General features: G+C 35.6%; 1 protein-coding gene across 1 annotated transcript in view; it reads left to right on the top strand.

Annotated features, from left to right (window-relative positions):
- The first annotated feature begins 7,760 nt into the window (after positions 1 to 7,760).
- Positions 7,761 to 22,100, top strand: part of LOC129241467 (zinc transporter ZIP5) — a 73,242-nt gene continuing 58,902 nt past the window's right edge. The window contains exon 1 of the mRNA XM_054877800.1: positions 7,761 to 8,072. Within this exon, the coding sequence (XP_054733775.1) occupies positions 7,920 to 8,072 (153 nt within the window). The 5' untranslated portion in view covers positions 7,761 to 7,919. The remainder of the gene's footprint in view (positions 8,073 to 22,100) is intronic.

Here is a 22,100-nt window from a genome sequence, read left to right as displayed (position 1 = left end):
ACTTTTATGCCAAAAAAGGAGCAGAAGAGTTATTTATTGGTCTAACCCCATTTTTCGCTTTTAACAAAAATAATATAAAACAGGAAACTTAAAAATGAATCCAAACTAAAATCAAGGAACACTGGAATGGCACAAGCGGCCTTAATCACTCCAAAAAGTTTTTGAACTTCAATGCCAACAGAGCAAAATCTGCTCTATCCGTGGATAAGAAGGGCCTCAGATTACTCTGTGGAGCACTCAAAGGTCGCTTTGCCTGTAATAAACACTTTAACACAGAAGGGTTATCTAATATAGTACAAGATCATGCGGGTTCTACTGTGATGAAGAGGAATCTATGGAACACTTAGTCACCGACTGTGAGGCATTAGGCCACAGGAGACACAGAATCCTAGGCTCGTACCTACTAGAGGAGGAAGATCTACAATTGCTCCCTCCTAAGGAAATGGTTCAATTTCTCGGTATAATAAATAATTATAATTAACTAATTAGGGGCACAAACAAGATCAATCTGGTGGCAGTGCATAAAGGCCCGAACCCGTACAACCATTTATATAATACCTCTCTTAGTCGTCAGCAGTGAATAATTACTAAACGGTATCCTTTTCTCATGTCATTTTTGACATTTGTCAAATAGGCAGATGTTCAATTTTACACGATAGAGCAACGCGTTAAAATTATTGGCACTTATTATTAAAATCAGCGGCCGCCGTAGCCGAATGGGTTGGTGCGTGACTACCATTCGGAATTCACAGAGAGAACGTTGGTTCGAATTTCGGTGAAAACGCCAAAATTAAGAACAACACTTTTCTAATAGCGATCGCCCCTCGGCAGGCAATGGCAAACCTCCGAGTGTATTTCTGCCTTGAAAAAGCTCTTCATAAAAAATATTTGCCGTTCGGAGTTGGCTTAAAACTGTAGGTCCCTCTATTTGTGGAACAACATCAAGACGCACACCACAATTATATATATGTATATATTATTAAAATTTTCGATCTTTTAGGGCAAAAATCACAAGAACAAAATCGCAAAATTTGTTATTTTTTATGGAAATAGTCATTCCCAATGAATAGAAATTCAAAGGATGGTGAACTAATTTCAAGAAACTGATGCTATCGGGGACAGAGCTTTTGTTGGGTCACCAAGCTTTTTTGGCAGCTATTAATTTTCAAATAAATTAAACATTTTTATTTTCAAACCACTTTATAATTTATTTTTCACAGAGTTAGAAATTCACGCGTTCGTGTGTTTGTTATTCCCTTTTACAATGGACCTGCAGACCAAAAACTGAACGTTCGGTTGAGAATATTGCTGCTGCTATAGCGAAAAAAAGTTGCTAAACAACCTTGAACAACGAGGTTTTTTAACAATTATGCATTCATGAATTGATTAAGACTGAAATAAAAATTCGAATAAAAGCCTGTATGGAATATGACTTTGAAATGGTGTAATTTAAATGTCTTCGAAAAGAGAATCTCGAGTCAAATACGACAACAACTACCAATGTGGTAGGAAGTAGGTATACGAGAACAGGATTTAGAAAAACAGACATAAAAATGTTTATCTAAATCTGATTGCAGATTTTAAGAGTCAGCTCTATTTGCAATCACCGGGCATATCTTCAATTCATCAGCATACAAACCAAAATGTATTTATTTGATAAAATTTAGAGATTATATTATATGATTACTAATTTTCATCAGTTAGCATAAATTTTGATAACACATATTCGAAAGACACTTACTTAACCCGAGAACACACACCAGGGTACAAATGTATCCACTTCAACTTTGAAGTGTTGTAACTTTTGAACCGCTATACCTCTATACCGCTAACTTCGGATCTAGGAAGATTATTTAGTTTTGAGTTCAAATTCAAAATTTTAACCAGATCGGACCATTGGTTCAGGAGTTACAGCCTTCCAAACACATTATATACGTAAACACACACCCGGGATACGTTTGTACCCCAATAGTAAAAATCCTCATAATAATCAAAAAAAAAAAACATTTTTTATATTATTTTTTTTATTTGAAAAATTAAAAATATTCATTTCACACATTATATTATTGACTTTTATTATAAAAATGATAAAAATGCATCTCATATCTAAGGAAAATCATGGCAAATAGAGCAATTTGTTGATGTGACCGAATGTTCAAGACACATTGGCTTCTTACATTTGGCGCACAGCTTTCTGGTTTTTCTACGGCGTTTTTCTTCTTGTGCGTAACATAAATAGCAAGATCCGGACACAGGTTTTGGCGTGCGCGCTGCGGCAGATGTTGATGCTGCTGTTGACACCATTGATTCCAGCGGTCGGTTGAAATATGCTTCAATAGCAATTTTAGTCGAAAAATTTCGCGTCACTTGACGATTTATGGCTCTGGCTTCAATAATGGGCATACACAATGCTTCAGCCAAGCTGCGCAGGATCTGCTTACGCCTGTTGTTTGTTCTCCAAGGCAACATAGGGTTATTCAAATCGTAGACAATGTAGGCTGCAAGAGCTGTAATGTCCAACATGTTGAAGAACATCGCTAGTGGCCATCGTTTTGTTTGTCTTTGTGTTGGATATTCCGCAAACATTTGGTCCATTCGATCAACACCACCTTTGGTAAGATTATAATATTCTATTATCCAGGTTTCCCACTGTCAGCTATTTCAGCATCATTATGCATGGTCGAAAGCAAAATTACTGCTTTATTTTTTTTGGGAACATAAGAGCACATTGTCACATTATTTTTGAAGCCAAATGTCGTTGAACCAATTGTCCTGTTTTTGTTCTGCTTCATTTCTTGAGGAATATATGATTAGTTTTTGCGCAAAGTTCCAACGATCGTGAGTTTCCAGGTGAGAAGCAGTTCTGCAACTGGCAAGGTCATAAAAAAATTGTCCATTGTAATGTTTCGGCCACTTCCTTGGTATTTGGCAGACAAATCCTTCACTACTCGTTCGCCTTGGTTCGTTTCCCTACCAGTTTCTGCTTGGCCAGTATACAGGGTTGGCCATATTAAACTGACCCATTGAGTAACCCTATAACTTTTTACTGTAATTTGAAATCTAAGGTTTACGTCAACAAGCCAAAGACACTAGGCGCACTTAAGGCCAATATCCGACGGGAAATAGCCGCCATATCGGCCGAGACGCTGGCCAAAACTATGGAAAACGCCGAAAAACGGGCACATTACGCTATACGAGCTAAGGGCGACCACTTGCGCGATATCATATTCAAAAAGTGATGTAAACGAATCTCCTTGAACTAAATTAAATGTTTTTCACAATGAAACACAAAAAAATGTTTCTTTTTCCATATTTTTTTAATAATCACATGGGTCAGTTTAAGATGGCCAACCCTGTATATTTGTCCATGCAGTGGATATGCATTTGTGGCATCGCAAATCCACCAAACCTTGACACCATATTTAGCAGGTTTTGACGGTATGTACTGCCTAAACCGTGTGCGTCCACGGTAAGGAAATAATTGTTCATCAATCGTCAAGCATGAGCTGGGCTTGTAATGTGCAGCAAGATTATTGTTCATCATCGTCCACAACTCACTGATCGGTGCTGCTTTATCAGTTAGTAAGCGTGTTGCACGAGTGTTTTTATCGTCAAATCTTAGGAACCGCAATATCGAACAGAAACGGTTGACTCCCATTGTGGCGCGATATAAAGGATAGTTTTTGACGCTCCATAAATCTCGAACATGTTCTCCATTGCTATGGTTCGCACCAGTCATAATAAGTATGCCAAAAAATGCATACAGCTCTGTTATTGACACAGGCGTCCATGACTTAGGAGTTGTGTTTGGATGCGCATTGTTGTAAGCATTATAAGTTTCTTTTGCTAACTTATTTGTGTGGCGCATAATTATATCAGCCATTTCCACGTTCATGAAACATTTGAATGTTTGCTCTATTGAAAACATTTCAGTGCATCTAGCTGGTCCAGAACGTTCTCTTATAGTATTTTGTCTGAGTACCTGACGACTTACATTTGGTTCTCTCATCCACTCAGTACCATCACGTGCAACAAATTTTTCGCCACTAGCAGGTAATTCATTATTTTCTTCTACTTCTTCTTCTTCATCGTCTTCTTCATCATCCTCATAGTCCGCATAATCAGGTAATACTTCTGCGGCACTTTGCGAAACTTCAGCATCGTCATCAGCAATTTTAATGTCATTGAATTGAATTTCTTCTTCATCTTCTGAGTCAAAGTCATAGGGAGCGTCTTCGTCACAAATTTCATCAAATAAAGATTGTATATAATGGACTATGAATAAGTTCGTGCGGTTTTTTTTCGAAATTTGAAACTTTATTGACGTAAAATGGTTACAAATTTAATATTCAAAGTATTGTCCATCGCTTACTACTACTTTTTCCCATCTTTCTGGCAATTCACGGATTCCCTTTGTGAAAAATTCGGTCGGTTTTGCCGCAATCCACGAATCGATCCATTTTTTGACTTCATCGTAATTACGGAAGTGCTGGTCAGCCAGGCCATGTTGCATCGATCGGAAGAGATAGTAATCGGATGGCGCAAGGTCTGGACTATACGGCGGGTGGGGTAGGACATCCCATTTGAGCGTTTCTAAGTATGTTTTGACCACTTGTGCAACATGTGGTCGAGCATTGTCATGTTGCAAAATAACTTTGTCGTGTCTATCGGCGTATTGCGGCCGTTTTTCTCGCAGTGCTCGGCTCAAACGCATCAATTGTCGTCGGTAGACATCCCCCGTAATCGTTTCATTCGGTTTCAGTAGCTCATAATACACAACACCCAGCTGGTCCCACCAGATACACAGCATAACCTTCAGGCCATGAATATTCTGCGCCGACGTCGATGTTGAAGCATGGCCAGGGTATCCATACGTTGCCCGACGTTTTGGATTGTCGTAATGGACCCACTTTTCATCGCCAGTCACAATTCGATGCAAAAAACCCTTTCTTTTGTGCCGTTGAAGCAGTTGTTCGCATGCCATAAAACGGCGTTCAACGTCTCTTGGCTTCAATTCATACGGCACCCAATGGCCTACCTCTCGGATCATTCCCATGGCTTTTAAACGTTTGGAAATGGTTGATTGATCAACTCCCAAAGTTTTTGCAACCTCTTCTTGCGTTTGAGCCGGATCTTGATCGAGCAATTCCTCCAATTCGGTATCCATGAACTTTGGCGGCGCACCCTCGCGTTCTTCGTCTTCCAAGCCAAAATCACCACTTTTAAAGCGTGCAAACCACTTCTGGCACGTTCGCTCAGCTAGAGCATGCTCACCATAAACTTCCACCAAGATACGATGACTTTCGGCTGCTTTTTTCTTCATATTAAAATAATGAAGAAGAATTCCCCGCAAAAACACATTATTTGGCACGAAATTCGACATTTTCAAGTGTGGTAAAAATATTGTTGTTTACGCTTCAAATAAAAAACTTATACTGACGTTTGTGCCTTACGACAGTAGCTCTCCAATGAATGTTTGGAAATGTGGATCGATGGAATAATAATCAAGTTGCGCCATCTGTTGTAAAACCGCACGAACTTATTCATAGTCCTAATATGATTCTCGCTGTTCCTCAGTTAGCCTGCATAATAAAAAAAATTAGTATATGTTTCCATTGTTGCTTATTTTACATTTTTTACCTTCTATATGCTGCACTTGATAAATATTCGTTTCTTCTTGAAGTCATTTCGTATCCAGTTATTTATATAGGGTGATCAATTAAGAGGAGTTTTTTCATTTGCGTTTTTTTTACAGATCGCGCGCGAGTTGTGGCAAACTGTCATCGTGGATTTGTTGAACAGCGTTTGGCATTTCATCATGGAAAGACTCACACCGCAACAACGTCTACAAATTGTTCAACTGTATTATGAAAATCAGCGTTCTGTGCCATACAGCTCGTGAAACAATGACTTTATTGAGAAGTCATTTCGGAGAGCAGCTGATTTCACGTTTAGGACCTGTGAGTTGGCCACCAAGATCTTGTGATATCACACCTTTGGACTTTTTTCTTTGGGGATTCGTGAAGTCCAAGGTCTATGCTGATAAACCAGCTACGATTGAAGCTCTGGAAGCCAACATTACGCGTGTTATTCACGACATACCAGTCGAATGATTGAAAATTGGACCTTCAGAATGGACCACCTTAAGCGTAGTTGCGGCCAACATTTGAATGAAGTCATATTAAAAAAGTAAATGTCAAAGAATGTCCTTTCAAATGATAAATAAAGGTTTTGAACATAATTTACATTTTTGTTTTTTTTAACTATTGAAAAAAGCACCTCATGATTGATCACCCTATAGTTTCAGTTATATTTATTTTCACTTATATTTTCACTTCTTACACTTTTGAGCTTTGGTGAAAATATCAACAGGCAGCATTTATAACAACACCTCGTGTGAAAACAACCCTTGCAGCTGCATATAAAATACAAAAACCAGTTATACCAGTGTATTTGCTACCTACGTACCCATATCTTGCGCGACCTTTTTGCACATATCTTTTGAACCAGGTAGAATATTTCAATGAAATAAAAACCAAAATGTGTATTCGTTGTTACTCTACAAGTATATTATTATAAATTATATTATTTTGTTTTGCATTTATCAGGACAACAACAAAAACAAAAATCCACTGTTGCATGTCCTGACTTTATTTGCCCATATCGCTGGAACCAGTAGGAATATTCGAATAAACAAAAGACAAAATACTTGTTATATATTAAAATATTCATTTCAAAAAAAAAAATCATAGAAATCGGTTGAATAAGCATTAAAAAAACCGCAAAATAAGGTCCCGGGTACAAACGTATCCCGGGTGTGTGCTTACGTGGTATTTTCTGGGTGTGTGTTCTAGGGTTAAAATACTGCATACTTCAGTCATAATCCTTTTGCAAGCAACTGAAAGTTGCTCATACGCCCCAGTTAACCATGGCGAGATAAGCAATTTGCTCTCTGTAGCTGCCTTACTAAATATTTTACATTCACTATACAGTCTAATTAAGCTTTCTCTCAACGCTAAAAGCAAAAGCTATGCATGCATACATACATACATCCCCCCTCCACTTGTTTACTACTATTTACAAGCCACACGCAAACTCGCACACCCACAAGCAAGAAGCAACTCGTCACTTCGAGTAACGATCTCACCTATGTATGTGTTTGTAGTTGACTGTTGATCGGTAAACAAACTCGCTATTGGATTAAAAGAGCGTGCTTTGAGCGGCTTACCGTTTAATAGTCCGTCAACCGTTCAACGGTAAAGCGGAACAATGAAGCAAGCGCGTGAATAAGCGAATGGAAGTTAGTGATTTCGAAAAAATAAAAGCAAATAGCAGTAAACAAGTGACAGTAGTAACAGCGACTGGCGTGCGTTCAAGTGCGAGCGATCAGCGACTGAATTCAAATTGACTACAGCATTTAAGGTGTCAAAAAAGGCAAGCAGCTCCATAAATAAGCGCGCAACTCATAATTTTAATAAAAAGATCAGACATTTTTGGTGAATTGTTGAGCTGTGCAGCACTTTTGTTTGTCTAGCACGTCCCGATTTTTTGCAAATAACTGAGAAAAATTGTGGAAAATTTTACAATCAATGAAATTTATTGTGCATTGTAGCAAATTAAAAAAAAATATTGTAATACAGAGCCAAATTAAAAAAAAAACAAAGGAATTAAAAAAAACTAAGCGTTAAAAAGATACTCCTTTTTTTGAAAGAAAACAGCATTAACCCAATCTAATCTCTTTTTTGCAAATTAATCAAGCAGTAAATCGTTGAGTAGTAAATACAAAGGCTTTTTCTAATTTTGGTGCAAGTCTAAAAAATATTGTTGTATTTTATTTTCTCTAATCAAAGCGCAAGCTTCTGAGAAATATTCAAAAGTATTGTTTGTTTCTTAAACCGTGAACTTACCTGCCATTAAAAATGGCTTCAACTACGCGTGCGCAAATTTTCTTAGTGATTTTCGTTTGCTCGCTCTGTGGCAAGACACAATTGTCTCATGCAGCTATTGAATATAATCGCTATTTGGCGCATATTTTCCACAAATATGGCACTGGAGGCACCATTTCATTCGAGGTAAGTGGCAATAAAACATGAACATTTTCACAAAGCAAGTTTTTGATATACATAAATAGGCATTTATGAAGCGCTTAGGCTGCTGTAGAATTAAAAAAAGGATTTCTGCTTAAAAAATGTGGTAATACCTTAAAATGAGATATTCAAAGCAATCGAGTCGGCAAATATGCCTTGCAGCCGAAAGCCACAGTTGCCAGTGATTTATTTGTAAAAAATTAAGTACAGAAGAAGAAATATTTTTATAAAATAAAATAAATTAGAAATAAATGACTTAAACTGTTTTTATGGCGTTCAAATGGCATTAAAAAAATTAAATACTTTTATTTTGAAGTTTTGCACAGCCACTCACAATAAAAAACTCGCCCTAAGGCACTCGCCTCATTTGATATAATAGTTTTTTGGGTTTGGCGGTTCTTTAAAACTGCGTAAAACGGAAACGAAAAAAAGATTTTTGATTTTTTATTTCAGTATTTTATTTTATGATCTATTGTCAAAAAATAAAAACCTGTTTTTGGCCACACGAGGTTCGTTCAAAAAGTTGTCAACCTTCAAAAAGTGGTCTTCCAAAAAAATGTATGTCGCTGGCGGCACGGATTCCGGGACTCACAGTTGTCTGAAATCAAAAAGGCAAAAAGGTTCTTGTTCAGTATGAATGGGGTTATCGTGTAAACTACGATCTTAAAAAAAATTATCAAAATGGCGGGCGCTTAAAGATAAAAAACTGTTTTTTGACCCTTCAAAAGTTCAAAAAAAAAATACTACAAACTTTTTTTTCTAAATGTTCGTAGTTCACACAATGACGACATCAATTCTACATTATTTAAATAAACTACGATCTTAAAAACAAAATTATCAAAATGGCGGGCGTTTAAAGATAAAAAACTGTTTTTTGACCCTTGTTTTTACTTCAAAAGTTAAAAAAAAATACTACAAATTTTTTTTCTAAATGTTCATAGTTCACACAATAACGACACCAATTTTACATTATTTAAATATTGTTTCATCAAAATCGGTTCAGTACAGCCGGCTATATCTGTGTCCATTGTTCATGTTAAGACCCTTTTTTGAAGGACTGACAACTTTCTGAACGACCCTCCTATGGCCAAAACAAAATTTTTATTTTTTAACAATGGATCAAGAAATAAAATAATCAAAACAAAAAGTAAAAATTCATTTTTCGTTTCAGTTTTATACGCTTTTAACGAACCAACATTTCAAATGAGGCGTGGGCCTTAAGTCGGCAGCTCTAGTAAATCTTAATCGATTGACTTAAAATTCACATCTTTTACAGTATTTGGAAAAAAAAATTTAAAGCAACTCTTAATATTATAATTTTTAAAAATTTAATAACGAGTTTATGACTAATTAAAAGTCCTTAATAGAATCCGTAAATTTACTCACCACGCTTTAACAGTTTTCAAGGCAACTGTTAGAGCCAACTGCTAAGTCTCATCGCTTTTTGCGCTCTTGAGATTTTTTATAACTATAATTATGTACAAGTTTTCGCAATTTGCAAGCAAAATCAGTAATAAGTTTTGATAAATAACGAAAATCAAAAGTTAAGTGTAATGAAACTTCATTTCTTATTTTTTTTATTGTTATTTCTCCTCATCTCAAGCAACCCTCGTCAAAACGATAGCACCTCAACATTTTGTCCAATGTTTTCTATTTTTGTTTTTATATTTTTGTTTTTATATTTTTGAATGTTCATTATTTTTATATAAAATTATAGCGTATTTCTTAACAAAAACCACCTAAATCCAATTTTCAAATTTTATACAAAAACTAGCAAAATTCCACAAACATTACACCTCAAGTCCATGGTTGTTAATTTGAATTTCTAGAACAAATTTTGGTATGCAATTTTTTTTGCTTACTGAATTTTAGTACCACAAAGTGTAAGTATGTAAGTGTGTAGTGTAATTATAAGTTGTTCAAAAATTTAGTTGATTTTTGTAATTTTTTTGCTTGACGGTGTTGCGCAGCTCCTCCATACAAAAGAAAAATTTCGTGCATTCGTGCACGCATGTTGAAAATGCGCAACCCCGTTAAGGAAAAAAAATAAAAATCAACCTGAATTTCGGGAAGCTTAACTCTTCCTATTTATTCTACAATTTAGTAAGCAATAAACCTGCATACTAAAACTTTTTCTGGAAATTCCAATTAAAAACCGAGGAATTGGTATGAAGGGTTTTGTGAAATTTTTAATAATTTTTTACAAGTTTTGATTGGATATTTCTGGGTTTTCTGTGACAATGAGCTTTACTTTGGTAATAAAATAAGTATGCCAGACAAAAACATTCGTAAAAAATTTCAAACCTGGAAAAATTTTGGACTATTTGGTTCTAAATCTATTCAAAATGGTTCCAAAGGAATTTTTATATCGCTTTTAGACCTGTGGCTGAAACAGTTGTGAAAATTTGAAAGTTTTTAGTAAATAACATTTTTTCATGAGCCTAATAAAATCAATTACACTCTTAGTTTTGGTCTCATTATTCTCGAGGACTACTAAAGTTGACACATTTCATAAAATTTCGGACAAAACTTAACTTTTTCAAGGAATCAAACTCTGAAAAATTTAATTGCAATAATATTTTTGCAATACTTCACATTAATATTTAAATTTATAAAAAATATCTTCGTTTTTGTTTTGATTTTTTTATTGATTGGCTGTTTGTGCACTGCGACCTGAAGAGATCCAGTGTGCAGCCTTATAGCCTACTCAAACAGATTTAAGCTGTTAATAAATCCTAAAACTTTTGTAAGCTTAATTTCTAATTTCCTCCTAAGCTTGGATCTACAACCCCATTTCCCAGAGAATTTAGTCTGCGTCGTGCTACTGCATAGTCGCATAGAATACCTATGTTCTGCTATGGCCTAAGAAGCCTCTCTGCAAAGTCTACAGGAATCGTTTTCTATTCCACCTATATTTTTCATGAGATAATTGAATTTACAGTGTCCTGTTAGTAATTCAGTGTAAGTATTTTATGTCCTTTCTGCTTAGGTTAAGGATTGCTTCTGCCTTTATTCGTTCTGGATATATGAGTCTTTTCCGACTGCCGCATGCCCTATTTGGCTCTCCAGTAGTCCATTAGGCCTCGTTATTCCTGCTCAGGTAGAAAGGCACTTTTAAAGCTGTTATTTACCCCACAGAAAGGTTCAAGACCTATTAAGGGAGTGTTTGCCCCTTTTTTCGCTAAAGTATCCGCAATTTCATTCCCTTCGTGCACATCATGTCCCGGAACCCACTTCAAGGTAACAGAGTTTCTTGATGCTAGGGTGTTGAGGATTGTAAACATTTCCAGACCAACTCTGATTCTCTTTCCAAGCGATTTTAGAGTTGCTTGATCTTAATTTACTTGCATGCTTCATTTTCACACACAGCCGGTCGTTTCTTTCTCGTGCTAGACGGCGCCAGTTGGAAACACCAAGTGAAGCGAAGTCCTTCTCTACCTGATGTTTCCAACGTAAAGAAGGTCTTCCCCTTCCTCTGCTACCACCCGCTGGTACCACATCGTCGTAAAGCTTATACAGCTCATTGTTCCATCACCTGCGATACTCGTCGTCACCAGCGTGCAAAGATCCATAGATATTCAGCTGAATCTTTCTCTCAAAAACCCAAGAGACGCTTCATCGGATATTGTCATCGTCGAAGCTTCTGCGCCATACGTTAGGACGGGCATGATAATAGCCTTACGTCACCACGGATTGCGTCCTGTAATTAGAGTCTTATTTTTTTCGTCGAGAGAGGACTTTACTACTGAATTGCTTACTTAGTCGTAGTAGCACTTGTTGTCAAGAGAGCTTCTTCGTTGGATTTCAAGAGACGCTTGTAATACCTTTCATTTTGAGCATCAAGTGACACCCTTTTTAAAGGGCGCTTAAATTTCAAGGGCCGATGTTGAATGTGAACCACACCTAAGCGTGAACGACACCGTTGGACTTCCTTCTTTGGGGTTATTTGAAAGAAAAGGTGTACGTCGATAAGCCAGCAACAATTCAAGAGCTAAAGGATGAGATAATTCGGCACATTAGCGGCATAGAACCTCAATTATGCCTCAACGTCATCGAAAATTTGGACCATCGGATGGAGGTGTGCCGCCGAGGCCGCGGCGGCCATTTGGCCGATATTTTGTTCCATACGTAATTGAACTATACCAATATTATCATAATAAAGTGAAATGATAATAATTTCTTTAAAAAATCGTATTTTATTCAAAATCAACACCGGCTCTTGAAACTTAACCACCCTTTAGAAATATAGCAGCATCTAATTCACATTTTTGTTAGTTATATTCAGGGCTTACGATTGAACAAATACGCGTTTAAGGGGGGAAGCTGGTCTAGAATTTTGAAAAAATCGAAAAATTTTTTTTTTGTCTTAAAAGGTGCTTTAGGGTCTTAGAAATAATATACCAAATGAGGGATGCCAGCAAAAATGTCTAAATGCCCAAATTTTTCATTCGACGGCAGTGCCTCGCAGGTATGCCCCGAACGCTACTTACAACTTTAAACGCGTTTTTCTCGAAATCACTTTTTTTAAACTGGCCGAAGACATAACTCGAACAAATCTTTACCGATTCTTACGAAATTTTGACCATACATTCGAAATACCTTTCTGCGGAGACGTACGTAGGATTTTTTATTTATATTACATAGTTTTTTTTTTTAATCAACAATTTTATGTCGTTCTTTATAGTGAAAATTGTAACTTTTTGTTCAAACGTGCACCATTTCGCGAAAAAACAAAATATCGAAAAAATCCTACGTACGTCTCTTTCTGTTGTTATATAGAAACTAAAAAAAATTTATTTTTTGATCCAGCACAAAAATTAAGGAGTTTACGTCTTCGGCAATGGACCCACTAGAAAAAAAGGCGCCTTAGGAGAACTGCTGGACAGCGGCCATTTTGAAATTAGTTCACGGTGATCACCACAAGTCCTTGGAGATTCATCTAAAATCAATCGGACAAGAGAAATTAGTTTTATTAGTTGATAATCTTGTGGCTGATCTAAGCTTTTTAAATAATATGGCAGCCTCAGGAAACATTTTTCAGATTTTCGAGAAAAAAACCGACAATTAATTGTTTAAAAAGCATCGAAGTTTTTGAAAACAAAATCTTTCGATCTTTTATGTCTTTCAAAAGCAGTATAAATTTTATTGAAATCTACCAAGCGGTTTTTAACTTACGGTGATCACCCGTTCAAAAAACATAGTTTTGAGCAAAACGCATTTAAAGTTTTGCTATCGATTTATGTAGAGTTGTACGAATTATTTAATTACTTACACTGTGCCGTCTATTCCTGGTCCATATAATAGTTCTTCAGCCGTCATAGCAGCTTCCAAAATATCGATTTGCTCTTGCCTACGTAGCATTCTGACTTCGCGAGTGTTATCGTTAGTGCGCTTATCAGCCACTTTCATACGTGCAGCATCCAGCTACTTGCTCTCGAACGCTCCGGAGTGCCCGAGCGCTCTTTGTTAATTGTTGAGTAACTCGAAAAGTATTTGTCGGATTCACTTCGAATTTTCTCACAATATTTTTAAGATATTATATATACTTTAAGAAAATTATTATTATATTAATTATATTAAATTATATTATATTATATTATATTAAAAAAATTCAATTTTTTGAAAGTTCTGACTACCCCTAACCACTTAAATCATTCTAGTCCTTGCGTCGGTACATTAAGGGGGTGGTAGGGTTTAGCGCTAAAAAAAACACTTTTTTTTTGAATTTTTTACAGAAATATGGCTTAAGATACTTTAATAAAATCAGTTGCATGTTATTGTACATCTTTTCAATAAGTTTTTAAAAATATTAATAATAAAATATTGACAAATAAGCCCATGACAGAGTGTTTTTGGAGATATGTTTTTCGAGAGGTGCTCTGCGGTGCCAATCGGCATTCGTCGTAGAATCATCTGAAACTAAAAAAGTCGAATTTTTCAGTTAAAGTATGACGTAATGCTCCCCCCCCCCCCCCCCCCATTAATAAAATTTTTTTTTTTCATTTCTGTATATTAGTTTTGGTGGCAAAAACACGTAAAACGAGCATTTTTGGCGAAAAATTTCGCCATATTTGTAAGTGAAAAACAACCTTAAAAAAAAAAATAAAAAAAAACAGTGGGGGGGGGAGGTATTTTTGATTTAGAAAACGTGTGCCAAATTTGAAAAGAATCGGTTGAATAGTTTCGGAGTTGTGATTGGCACCGACTTTTAAGAAGTCGTTTCGGGAAAAACGCGTTTGAAAAAATGACTCTGAAAAATTATCGATGCTCCGCATTCGAGGTAGAGTGCCTACAAAGGCTATAACTTTGAGAGTTCTGCTCCGATCCACTTAAAATTTTGACACAACATTCTTGAAATGATTTACTATAAGATGAGTGAAGAAAAAAAATTTCGATTTTGTGACCCTACCCCCCCCCGCCCCCCCCTTAACAACTCTTTCGTACTGACTTTAGTGTGTGGATGATCGAGTTTTATTGAAAAAATAGTCTGAAAATTCTGCACGACTTACCAATAAATCATTTTCCTTACATTTTTATTCACTTTGAACAATTTAGTAACGCGTTTTAAATATTTTTATGTATTTTATGCCTTCACCCGACACAGTAAAACATTTGCTAAAAATTTGCCATGAACTGTCAATGATTTCAGAAATTTCAAAATTGCCGTAGAATTTCGTGATCACGTCGGAATTGATAATAGTATTTTTATGGCAGAATTAATATTAGGTATGTAAATTTTTTAGAGCTGTAACTAATCTTTTTTTTTATTTATTTTTTAATCTTTTTTTGTAATATATTGACAGCAATCACTGTAATAGAAAATAAATAAACTCAAACTGTGTAGAGCCAGCCTCTTCATGCTTAAGCCCCTAAAGCCTTCCAGTTATTTACTCAGCTGATAGTTTCGTCAGTACCGCTTTAGTTTAAATTTGTTTTTACTAATTTTTTATATAGAATACAATGGATGCATTGATCAATTTTGTTCTACACCATAACAAAAAATAAAAATGCAATAAAACAACGAAATGATCAATAAATGATCGTTTGCGCATAAACTTATTTCACTTAAATATTCGCTTTAATTTCAACATTTATGCTTGCTATTTTGCGTTTTTCTTTAACTCTTTTGAAAAAGAGTTCTACCACTAGGTGTATTTTTTTCATATTTACTACATCATCATCATCGTTCCTTCGCCTCCGTTGCGGGCGAAAGGACCAAAGTAAAATTTTTCCACTTTGTGCGATTCCGGGATATATTTTTCACTTGCTGCCAGGTCATTGTTTTGTCCACTGCTTTGTATTCCTCTTCGATGCAGCGTCATCAAGAGCCCTTAGGTCTGCCTTTTCAACGCTGCCCTTGTGGTTCCAGTCCAGCGCTTGTCTGCTGATTTCAGTGCCACCTTTCCGTAAGGTATGGCCAAGCCATCTCCATTTAAAATCAAAAATAAATAAATAATTGGCGCATGCACTTCTGTTAGGTGTTTGGCCGAGCTCCTCCTCCTATTTGTGGTGTGCGTCTTGATGTGGTTCCACAAATGGAGGGACCTACAGTTTTAAGCCAACTCCGAACGGCAAATATTTTTTATGAAGAGCTTTTTCATGGCAGAAATACACTCGGAGGTTTGCCATTGCCTGCCGAGGGGCGACCGCTATTAGAAAAATGTTTTTATTAATTTTGCTTTCACCGAGATTCGAACCAACGACCTGTCTGTGAATTCCGAATGGTAATCACGCACCAACCCATTAAACCCTATTAAAAGTATTATAATTTTTGTAAATGGTGCCGCAGGTAAGACAAATTGACACTTGTGAATTAGACAGGCATTAAAAACTATAAGTTTCCCACAAAAAAAATATTTTTGCCATTCTCAGAAGTTCTATATTAATCCATGTACGAATTTTGGAGACCATTTGCTTGCTTTAATTCATACAAAAAGGGTTTGTTATACATTAATTCCACTTCTAAACCCACACTGAAGTACAAAAAATACAACAACTTCAGTACTCTTAACGATAAAAAAAACACTTTTTTGTCACGGCAGCTAATCATACATAAATTTTTTTATACAATATTTACCGAATTTTCGTAAAATTTTTTTCACAGAATAGAAAGGTGCGAAAGTCTAAACAAAGCAGAATGAGCAAAACCGTATGGTCTGCTAACTTTTTAAGCTTTCATTTCTATGTTTTTGAGTACTTTTTCCATAGAATTTGCTCTGAATTAAAAAGTAGCTTTTCCAAAGGGCAAATTTATTGAGTAAAAAATTTTAAATTAAAAATAAAATACTAGTAATAAATTATTATTATTAAATAATAAATAATAACAAATTATTATTATTAAAAAAATATTTAAATAAAAGCAAAAGTTATTATTTCTCTGTTTTTGGGAACTTTTTCTTCAGAATTTGCTCTGAAATAAAAAGTAGCTTTTCCAAAATCCAAAGATGTCCGATTTATTGCGTCAAAATTAAAAAAATTAAAAATTAAAAATAAAATAATAATAAATTATTATTATTAAAAATAAAAATATTGGGTTGGCAACTAAGTAATTGTGGATTTTTTCAGAAAATCAAAGACAATTTTTTCATGGAACTAAATAACTTTATCTTCTTTTAAGGCTTCATCACCATTAACAGCACATAACTTTGTATGAGCTTGCGATGCGGCTTTCTCTTTGCGAGAGTAAAAAAGCTAAATAAGACGAAAATGTTCCTTTTGATTTTCCGTTTTTCAACGAACGCCAAACGAAAACTACGCAACCGATTAAAAACCTTTTTTTACTGATTTACAGCTGAATTGCCAACTATCAAATAGCAAAATGTGTTTTACATTTGTACTACATCTGCAAACCTAAAAATTCAACTCAAGCCAACTATGAGTGAAATCCGCAATTACTTAGTTGCCAACCAATAAACTAAATAAAAATTAAAAATTAAAAAAAAAAATTAAAATTAGACACCTTTAATCACCTTTAATGCAGTAATAAACTGTATGACTGAACATCATTTTTTTATTTATTTAGTAAAAAAGCAGTTACAATACAAGATTCACTTCATATAACCAGTTTCTTTTTACTCAAAACTTTGGTTGTCATTTTAATTTTTGATTACTATAAATATGTATATCAATTAGCACGTAAGAATGTGCCGAACAAAATATTACATATGTATGTATAAAATAACGATTATTCACTTGAGCTGGTTAAAGCGAACGCTAGTCTGGAGAAACTTTCTTTTCACAATCAGGTAAGCCAAGAGGTATGCAATGCATGAAAATGGTTGTTTCTTTTTCACCATAAGCTTTCGAAACCAAAAATAAACAGGTTGTGCATACGAAAATATGTCTCACATCGAATGAAGCATTGACCCTAGCAGCACTAGAGACCTCATTTTAAAGTTATTGAAAAATGCGTATGCAGTTGTAGCAACAACAAACTTCATTGGTAAATTTCTTGCCGCTTTGTGATTAACCAGAGCCAATGCTTAGTGCCATTTAACTAAATACTAGCAGAAGCTCGACTTGTATCGATTTGCGAAGCAAATGTGTGTGAGCAAATTAGTGTAGGAAAAATTTGAAAACGTATAGCAAACTTGTCTGTCTAAAATTCACTTTAAAAATGAAATATTCAGTTTATGCAACAATTTTTGTGTTCAAAATTTGGCGCATAATTTCACTACCTGTAGAACCATCGGACCAGGAAAGTGCGAGTGATAATATTTACACAGCTGCATTACCATAACAACAGATATCTTCTGAGGTATTTCTGGTACGTTGTACATTTTTTAATAAATTCATTTTATTAAACACTTATTCGCATGGTTATATACTATTTGTGTATGAACTAGAAATGTTTCTGTATTTATGTAATTTCCTCCTTATCGCAGTAGACACATTTTAAAGCACTACTACATAAAATTATGATATATGCCGTCTTTGCATGCCCATCATTGTCGTAATAAGTCAACAAAAAAAAGCATTACAAAAAAAAAAAAAAAATATGTAGACCGTCCGATATGTCTTGACAAGCGTATGCTATATAAATTCATACCTACAAATGAATACATATCATATATGTAAGTGCGTACAGGGTGGCGCGTATTATGAATTCACCACAAGTAAAAAGTTAAAGTCAAAAAATCACTGCGGGAAACTCGTCTTAACAGCAGAAAGGACTGAGGTAAAAGAAATCATGGAAGAAGCGGAAACGGCTCTGATGGCTATACCAAAAGTAAAGTTCCTTTCTGGTTATGTTTCGAGAGCTGAATCAAACGCTGCCATAAATGCGTTCCAGGAGGAATACATTGCATTTTGAATTTTCTGAATATGCATTCTGCCAAAAAAGTACCGGGCATTGTTCAATAGAACGCAAACTAATTCTTTAATACATATATATATAATTGGCGCATACACCCTTTTTGGGTATTTGGCCGAGCTCCTCCTCCTATTTCTGGTGTGCGCATCTTGATATTGTTCCACAAATGGAGGGACCTATAGTTTCAAGCCAACTCCGAACGGCAGATATTTTTATGAGGAGCTTTTTCATAGCAGAAATACACTCGGAGGTTTGCCATTGCCTGCCGAGGGGCGACCGCTATTAGATAAATGTTTTTCTTAATTTTGATGTTTCAACGAGATTCGAACCAACGTTCCCTTTGTGAATTCCGAATGGTAATCACGCACCAACCCATTCGGCTACGGCGGCCGCCTTCTTTAATCCACAAAATTTAATTTATCGCCTTCAAAATAGGCTCCATTCGAAGCAATACACCAACACCAAATGCCAACGATTTGTCCAGTCATCAAAGCACCTTTTAAACGCGTTTGAAGTGATCTTCTTCAGCTCATTCAGCGAATTCTCATTATTGGCCTCTATTGACTGAAAGCGACGGTCGACGGTCCGCGGAGCAATTAATTTTTAAATACGCAATTTAAGTTTTGGGAAAAGAAAAAGTCACGCGGGGCTATAGCCGGTGAATACGGCGGCTTTCGATGATATTTGTCCAGTTTTTGATCAAAAAAGTATTCACAAAATGATCCATGAGTTGTCTTTCCACAAATTGGGCCGTTTAGGCCGTTTCCTACGGACATTCTCTCTCAAAAATCGCATACCTTCCAAATAATATTCTTCATTTACCACTTGGAACGAATTCTGAGTGCACAACACCATGATAATCAAAGAAAACCAGTAGCATGACTTTCACTTTTGACCGACTTTGACGTGGTTTTTTGGTTTGCGGCTCAGGTGGATAGCGCCATTCAGCCGCCTGTTGGCTGGTTTGCAGGTCAAACTCATATACCCACGTCTCATCACCTGTTATGATGCACTGAATAAATGTTGGGTTCGAATTCACTTGCTCAAGCATGTCTTCATCCACCTTTTTGCTATGAATTTTTTGAAAGAAATTCAACTCTTTTTGAACGCATCGAGCAGCCACGCGTCTCATGCCCAATTTATGGTGTAAAATGTTGCGAATTAATCTGTGAAAGATCTGTAATTAAGGTCACGAGCTGTCTACCTAAAACTTAAATGATGGTTTTCCCGCACATTTCTTTGACTTTGTCGACGTTTTCATCCATTGAGGCGTTGATAGGCGATCAGATCGGAGCAAATCTTCCACGACTTCTCGGACCTCCGCAAAAGTTTTATACCACTCGTAGACCCATGTTTTTGATAAAGCACACTCGCCAGAGGTTTTCTGCAACATTTTCAACGATTCGGCACACGAAACCCCTTTCAAAAACCAAATTGAAGACAAATTCTTTGTTGGATACTTTTATCCATAATGAAAATCGCAGATCACACCTGCGGTTGACTGATATAATTAAATACCAAAAACAAGCTAATAGACATATCACGCTCAAACTCTGTGACACTATAGAGAACAGTTGTACCAACATTCCAACAAAAAAATATAGGCAGATGTGTAACGCGAGCTTTTTAAATGAACAATTCCCGATATTTTTTTGACAGAATGTAAATAAGAAAGAGGACCTCAATAATTGAATTATAAAGGGTGATCACATTGGAGGTACTTTTTTCCCATAAGGTTCTTTTGACAAATCACGCGCATCTACTGCCGAACTAAATGCATAATTTTTTTCATTATTCATTGGCATTTCATTGTGGAAAAACTTACGCCTTAACAAAGTTTAAAAATCGTAAAATTGTATTACGCAACGTTTGGTGCGGCCTATGGCTTGGAGTAATCATCGGCCCATATTCATTCACAAACGAGGCTGGCGCCAATGTGACAGTGAATGGCGAACGCTATCGCGTGATGATAAATGGCTCTTTGATGCCGGAAATTGAAGCTCATGATCTCTTTGGTACCAACAACACGGCGCTAATTGCCATACAGAGAGTGAGGCAATAGATTTGCTGCGCCGTCGTTTCGGTGAGAAATTTATCTCTCATCTCAGACCATTGGATTGGCCACTAAGATCGTGTGATTTCACACCTTCAGAGGTTTATTTGTGGAGGTGTGTAAAATCTAAATGCTTTGTGGTTGCACCAGGTTCAATTGAGACATTGGAAGCCAACATTACTAAAGTTATTCACGAGATAGCGACCGCAATCCTCCAGCGAGTCATTAAAAATTGATCTTCAAAGATGGCCGAATTACGGCAGATTTGCGGCTAACAGTTCAAAGGGACTATCTTTAAAAAATAAATGTCAGCAATGGTTCTACGCAAAAATAATAATAGATGTCCAATTTATTTGAGTTTTCGTTGTTTTATTGCAATTTTTGAATCTACATTCGTAGACGCAGTCGCGGCGGCCATGATTATTTTAGTCGCGACGCGCTGAACAGTCTCAAATATTGTATATCACAACAAAAGTTTCATTTATAAGTTTTTGCTTATATTTCTAAGAGCAAAGTACTTTCATTCATAAAACGAGCCGGTCATATGCCAATTTTCTCGACGAAAATAGTCAATATTGGAATATTTTTTATTTTATTGGAAATTTTACGTTGTTTTATTCCAAAGTGGCGCTGATTCAATTTGCCAGTTACGTTTTTAAATAATTTTTTAATTTGAAATTATTTTAATAAAAAAATAAATAAATATTGCCCAAAAATATTTAGGGTTATGCAATCAATTTGAATGTTCTTGCCTTTATTTCAATCTGATGCCTCTAAGTTGATCACCGTTTACAAGATGGCGCAAATTTAATCAACCAGTTTTGTTTTTAAATCATTTTCTTAATTTTAAATAATATTTTACTAAATAAAAAAAATATATTTTGAGTGATGAAAATTTCTATTTTGCCCTTTACACGCTTTATAAGTTATCTGTTTGTTCCCTCCAGCTGTCTAGTTCACAAATGTCAAATATGTTTGGCGTACGATGCTATTTACAAAACTCATAAATCTTCCGTAAAGTTGATTAATCTTACGCCACCTTCTACAACGGCTTCTAGTCACTACGACTACCCGCTGTGGTGTTGACTAAACTAAATTCGTATCTGCACTTCTTATCAACGCCAACGAACGAACGAGCTGTTTTATCTGACAAGGCGCCCCGCCGCGTACACTCTTCTCACTTGATCTTCAATTCTTGTCGATCTCAAAGAGGCACTCGTTCTACAATAATGTGCAATATCAGTTCATGAGTTCGTTCTTAATCCACTTTATTCTTGCTTTCCTTTGTGAATGTGACAGCATACATTCTTTGATAACGACGATGTGATGAGATTTTATTAAATTTATGACAGTGGATTTGCACGAACTAGGTAAATAGTGATGAAGTGTTATGTGTTTGGGCATACCCCATAAGGAAACACATGCGTTTGCAGAGTAATCACTCAAGTAGTTAAAAGCGTTGTGGCATGAATATGATTTCGAAAAAAAATATTGTTTTAGAGATTTCATAAGGCTTATACTATATTTCAAAACAAAATTGTGTAATTTAAATAAAAATAATGTTTTTTTAATATTAATAACATAATAATAATAAAGCATATGAGGCAACTTCTTTAATGACTACTCATAAAACTTATTTATTTTGCAC

Source organism: Anastrepha obliqua, chromosome 3, assembly GCF_027943255.1.
Source record: "Anastrepha obliqua isolate idAnaObli1 chromosome 3, idAnaObli1_1.0, whole genome shotgun sequence".
In the NCBI taxonomy this organism is placed as follows: domain Eukaryota; kingdom Metazoa; phylum Arthropoda; class Insecta; order Diptera; family Tephritidae; genus Anastrepha; species Anastrepha obliqua.
Note: the sequence above shows the minus strand (reverse complement) of the source record. Positions and strands in the feature narration are given on the sequence as shown.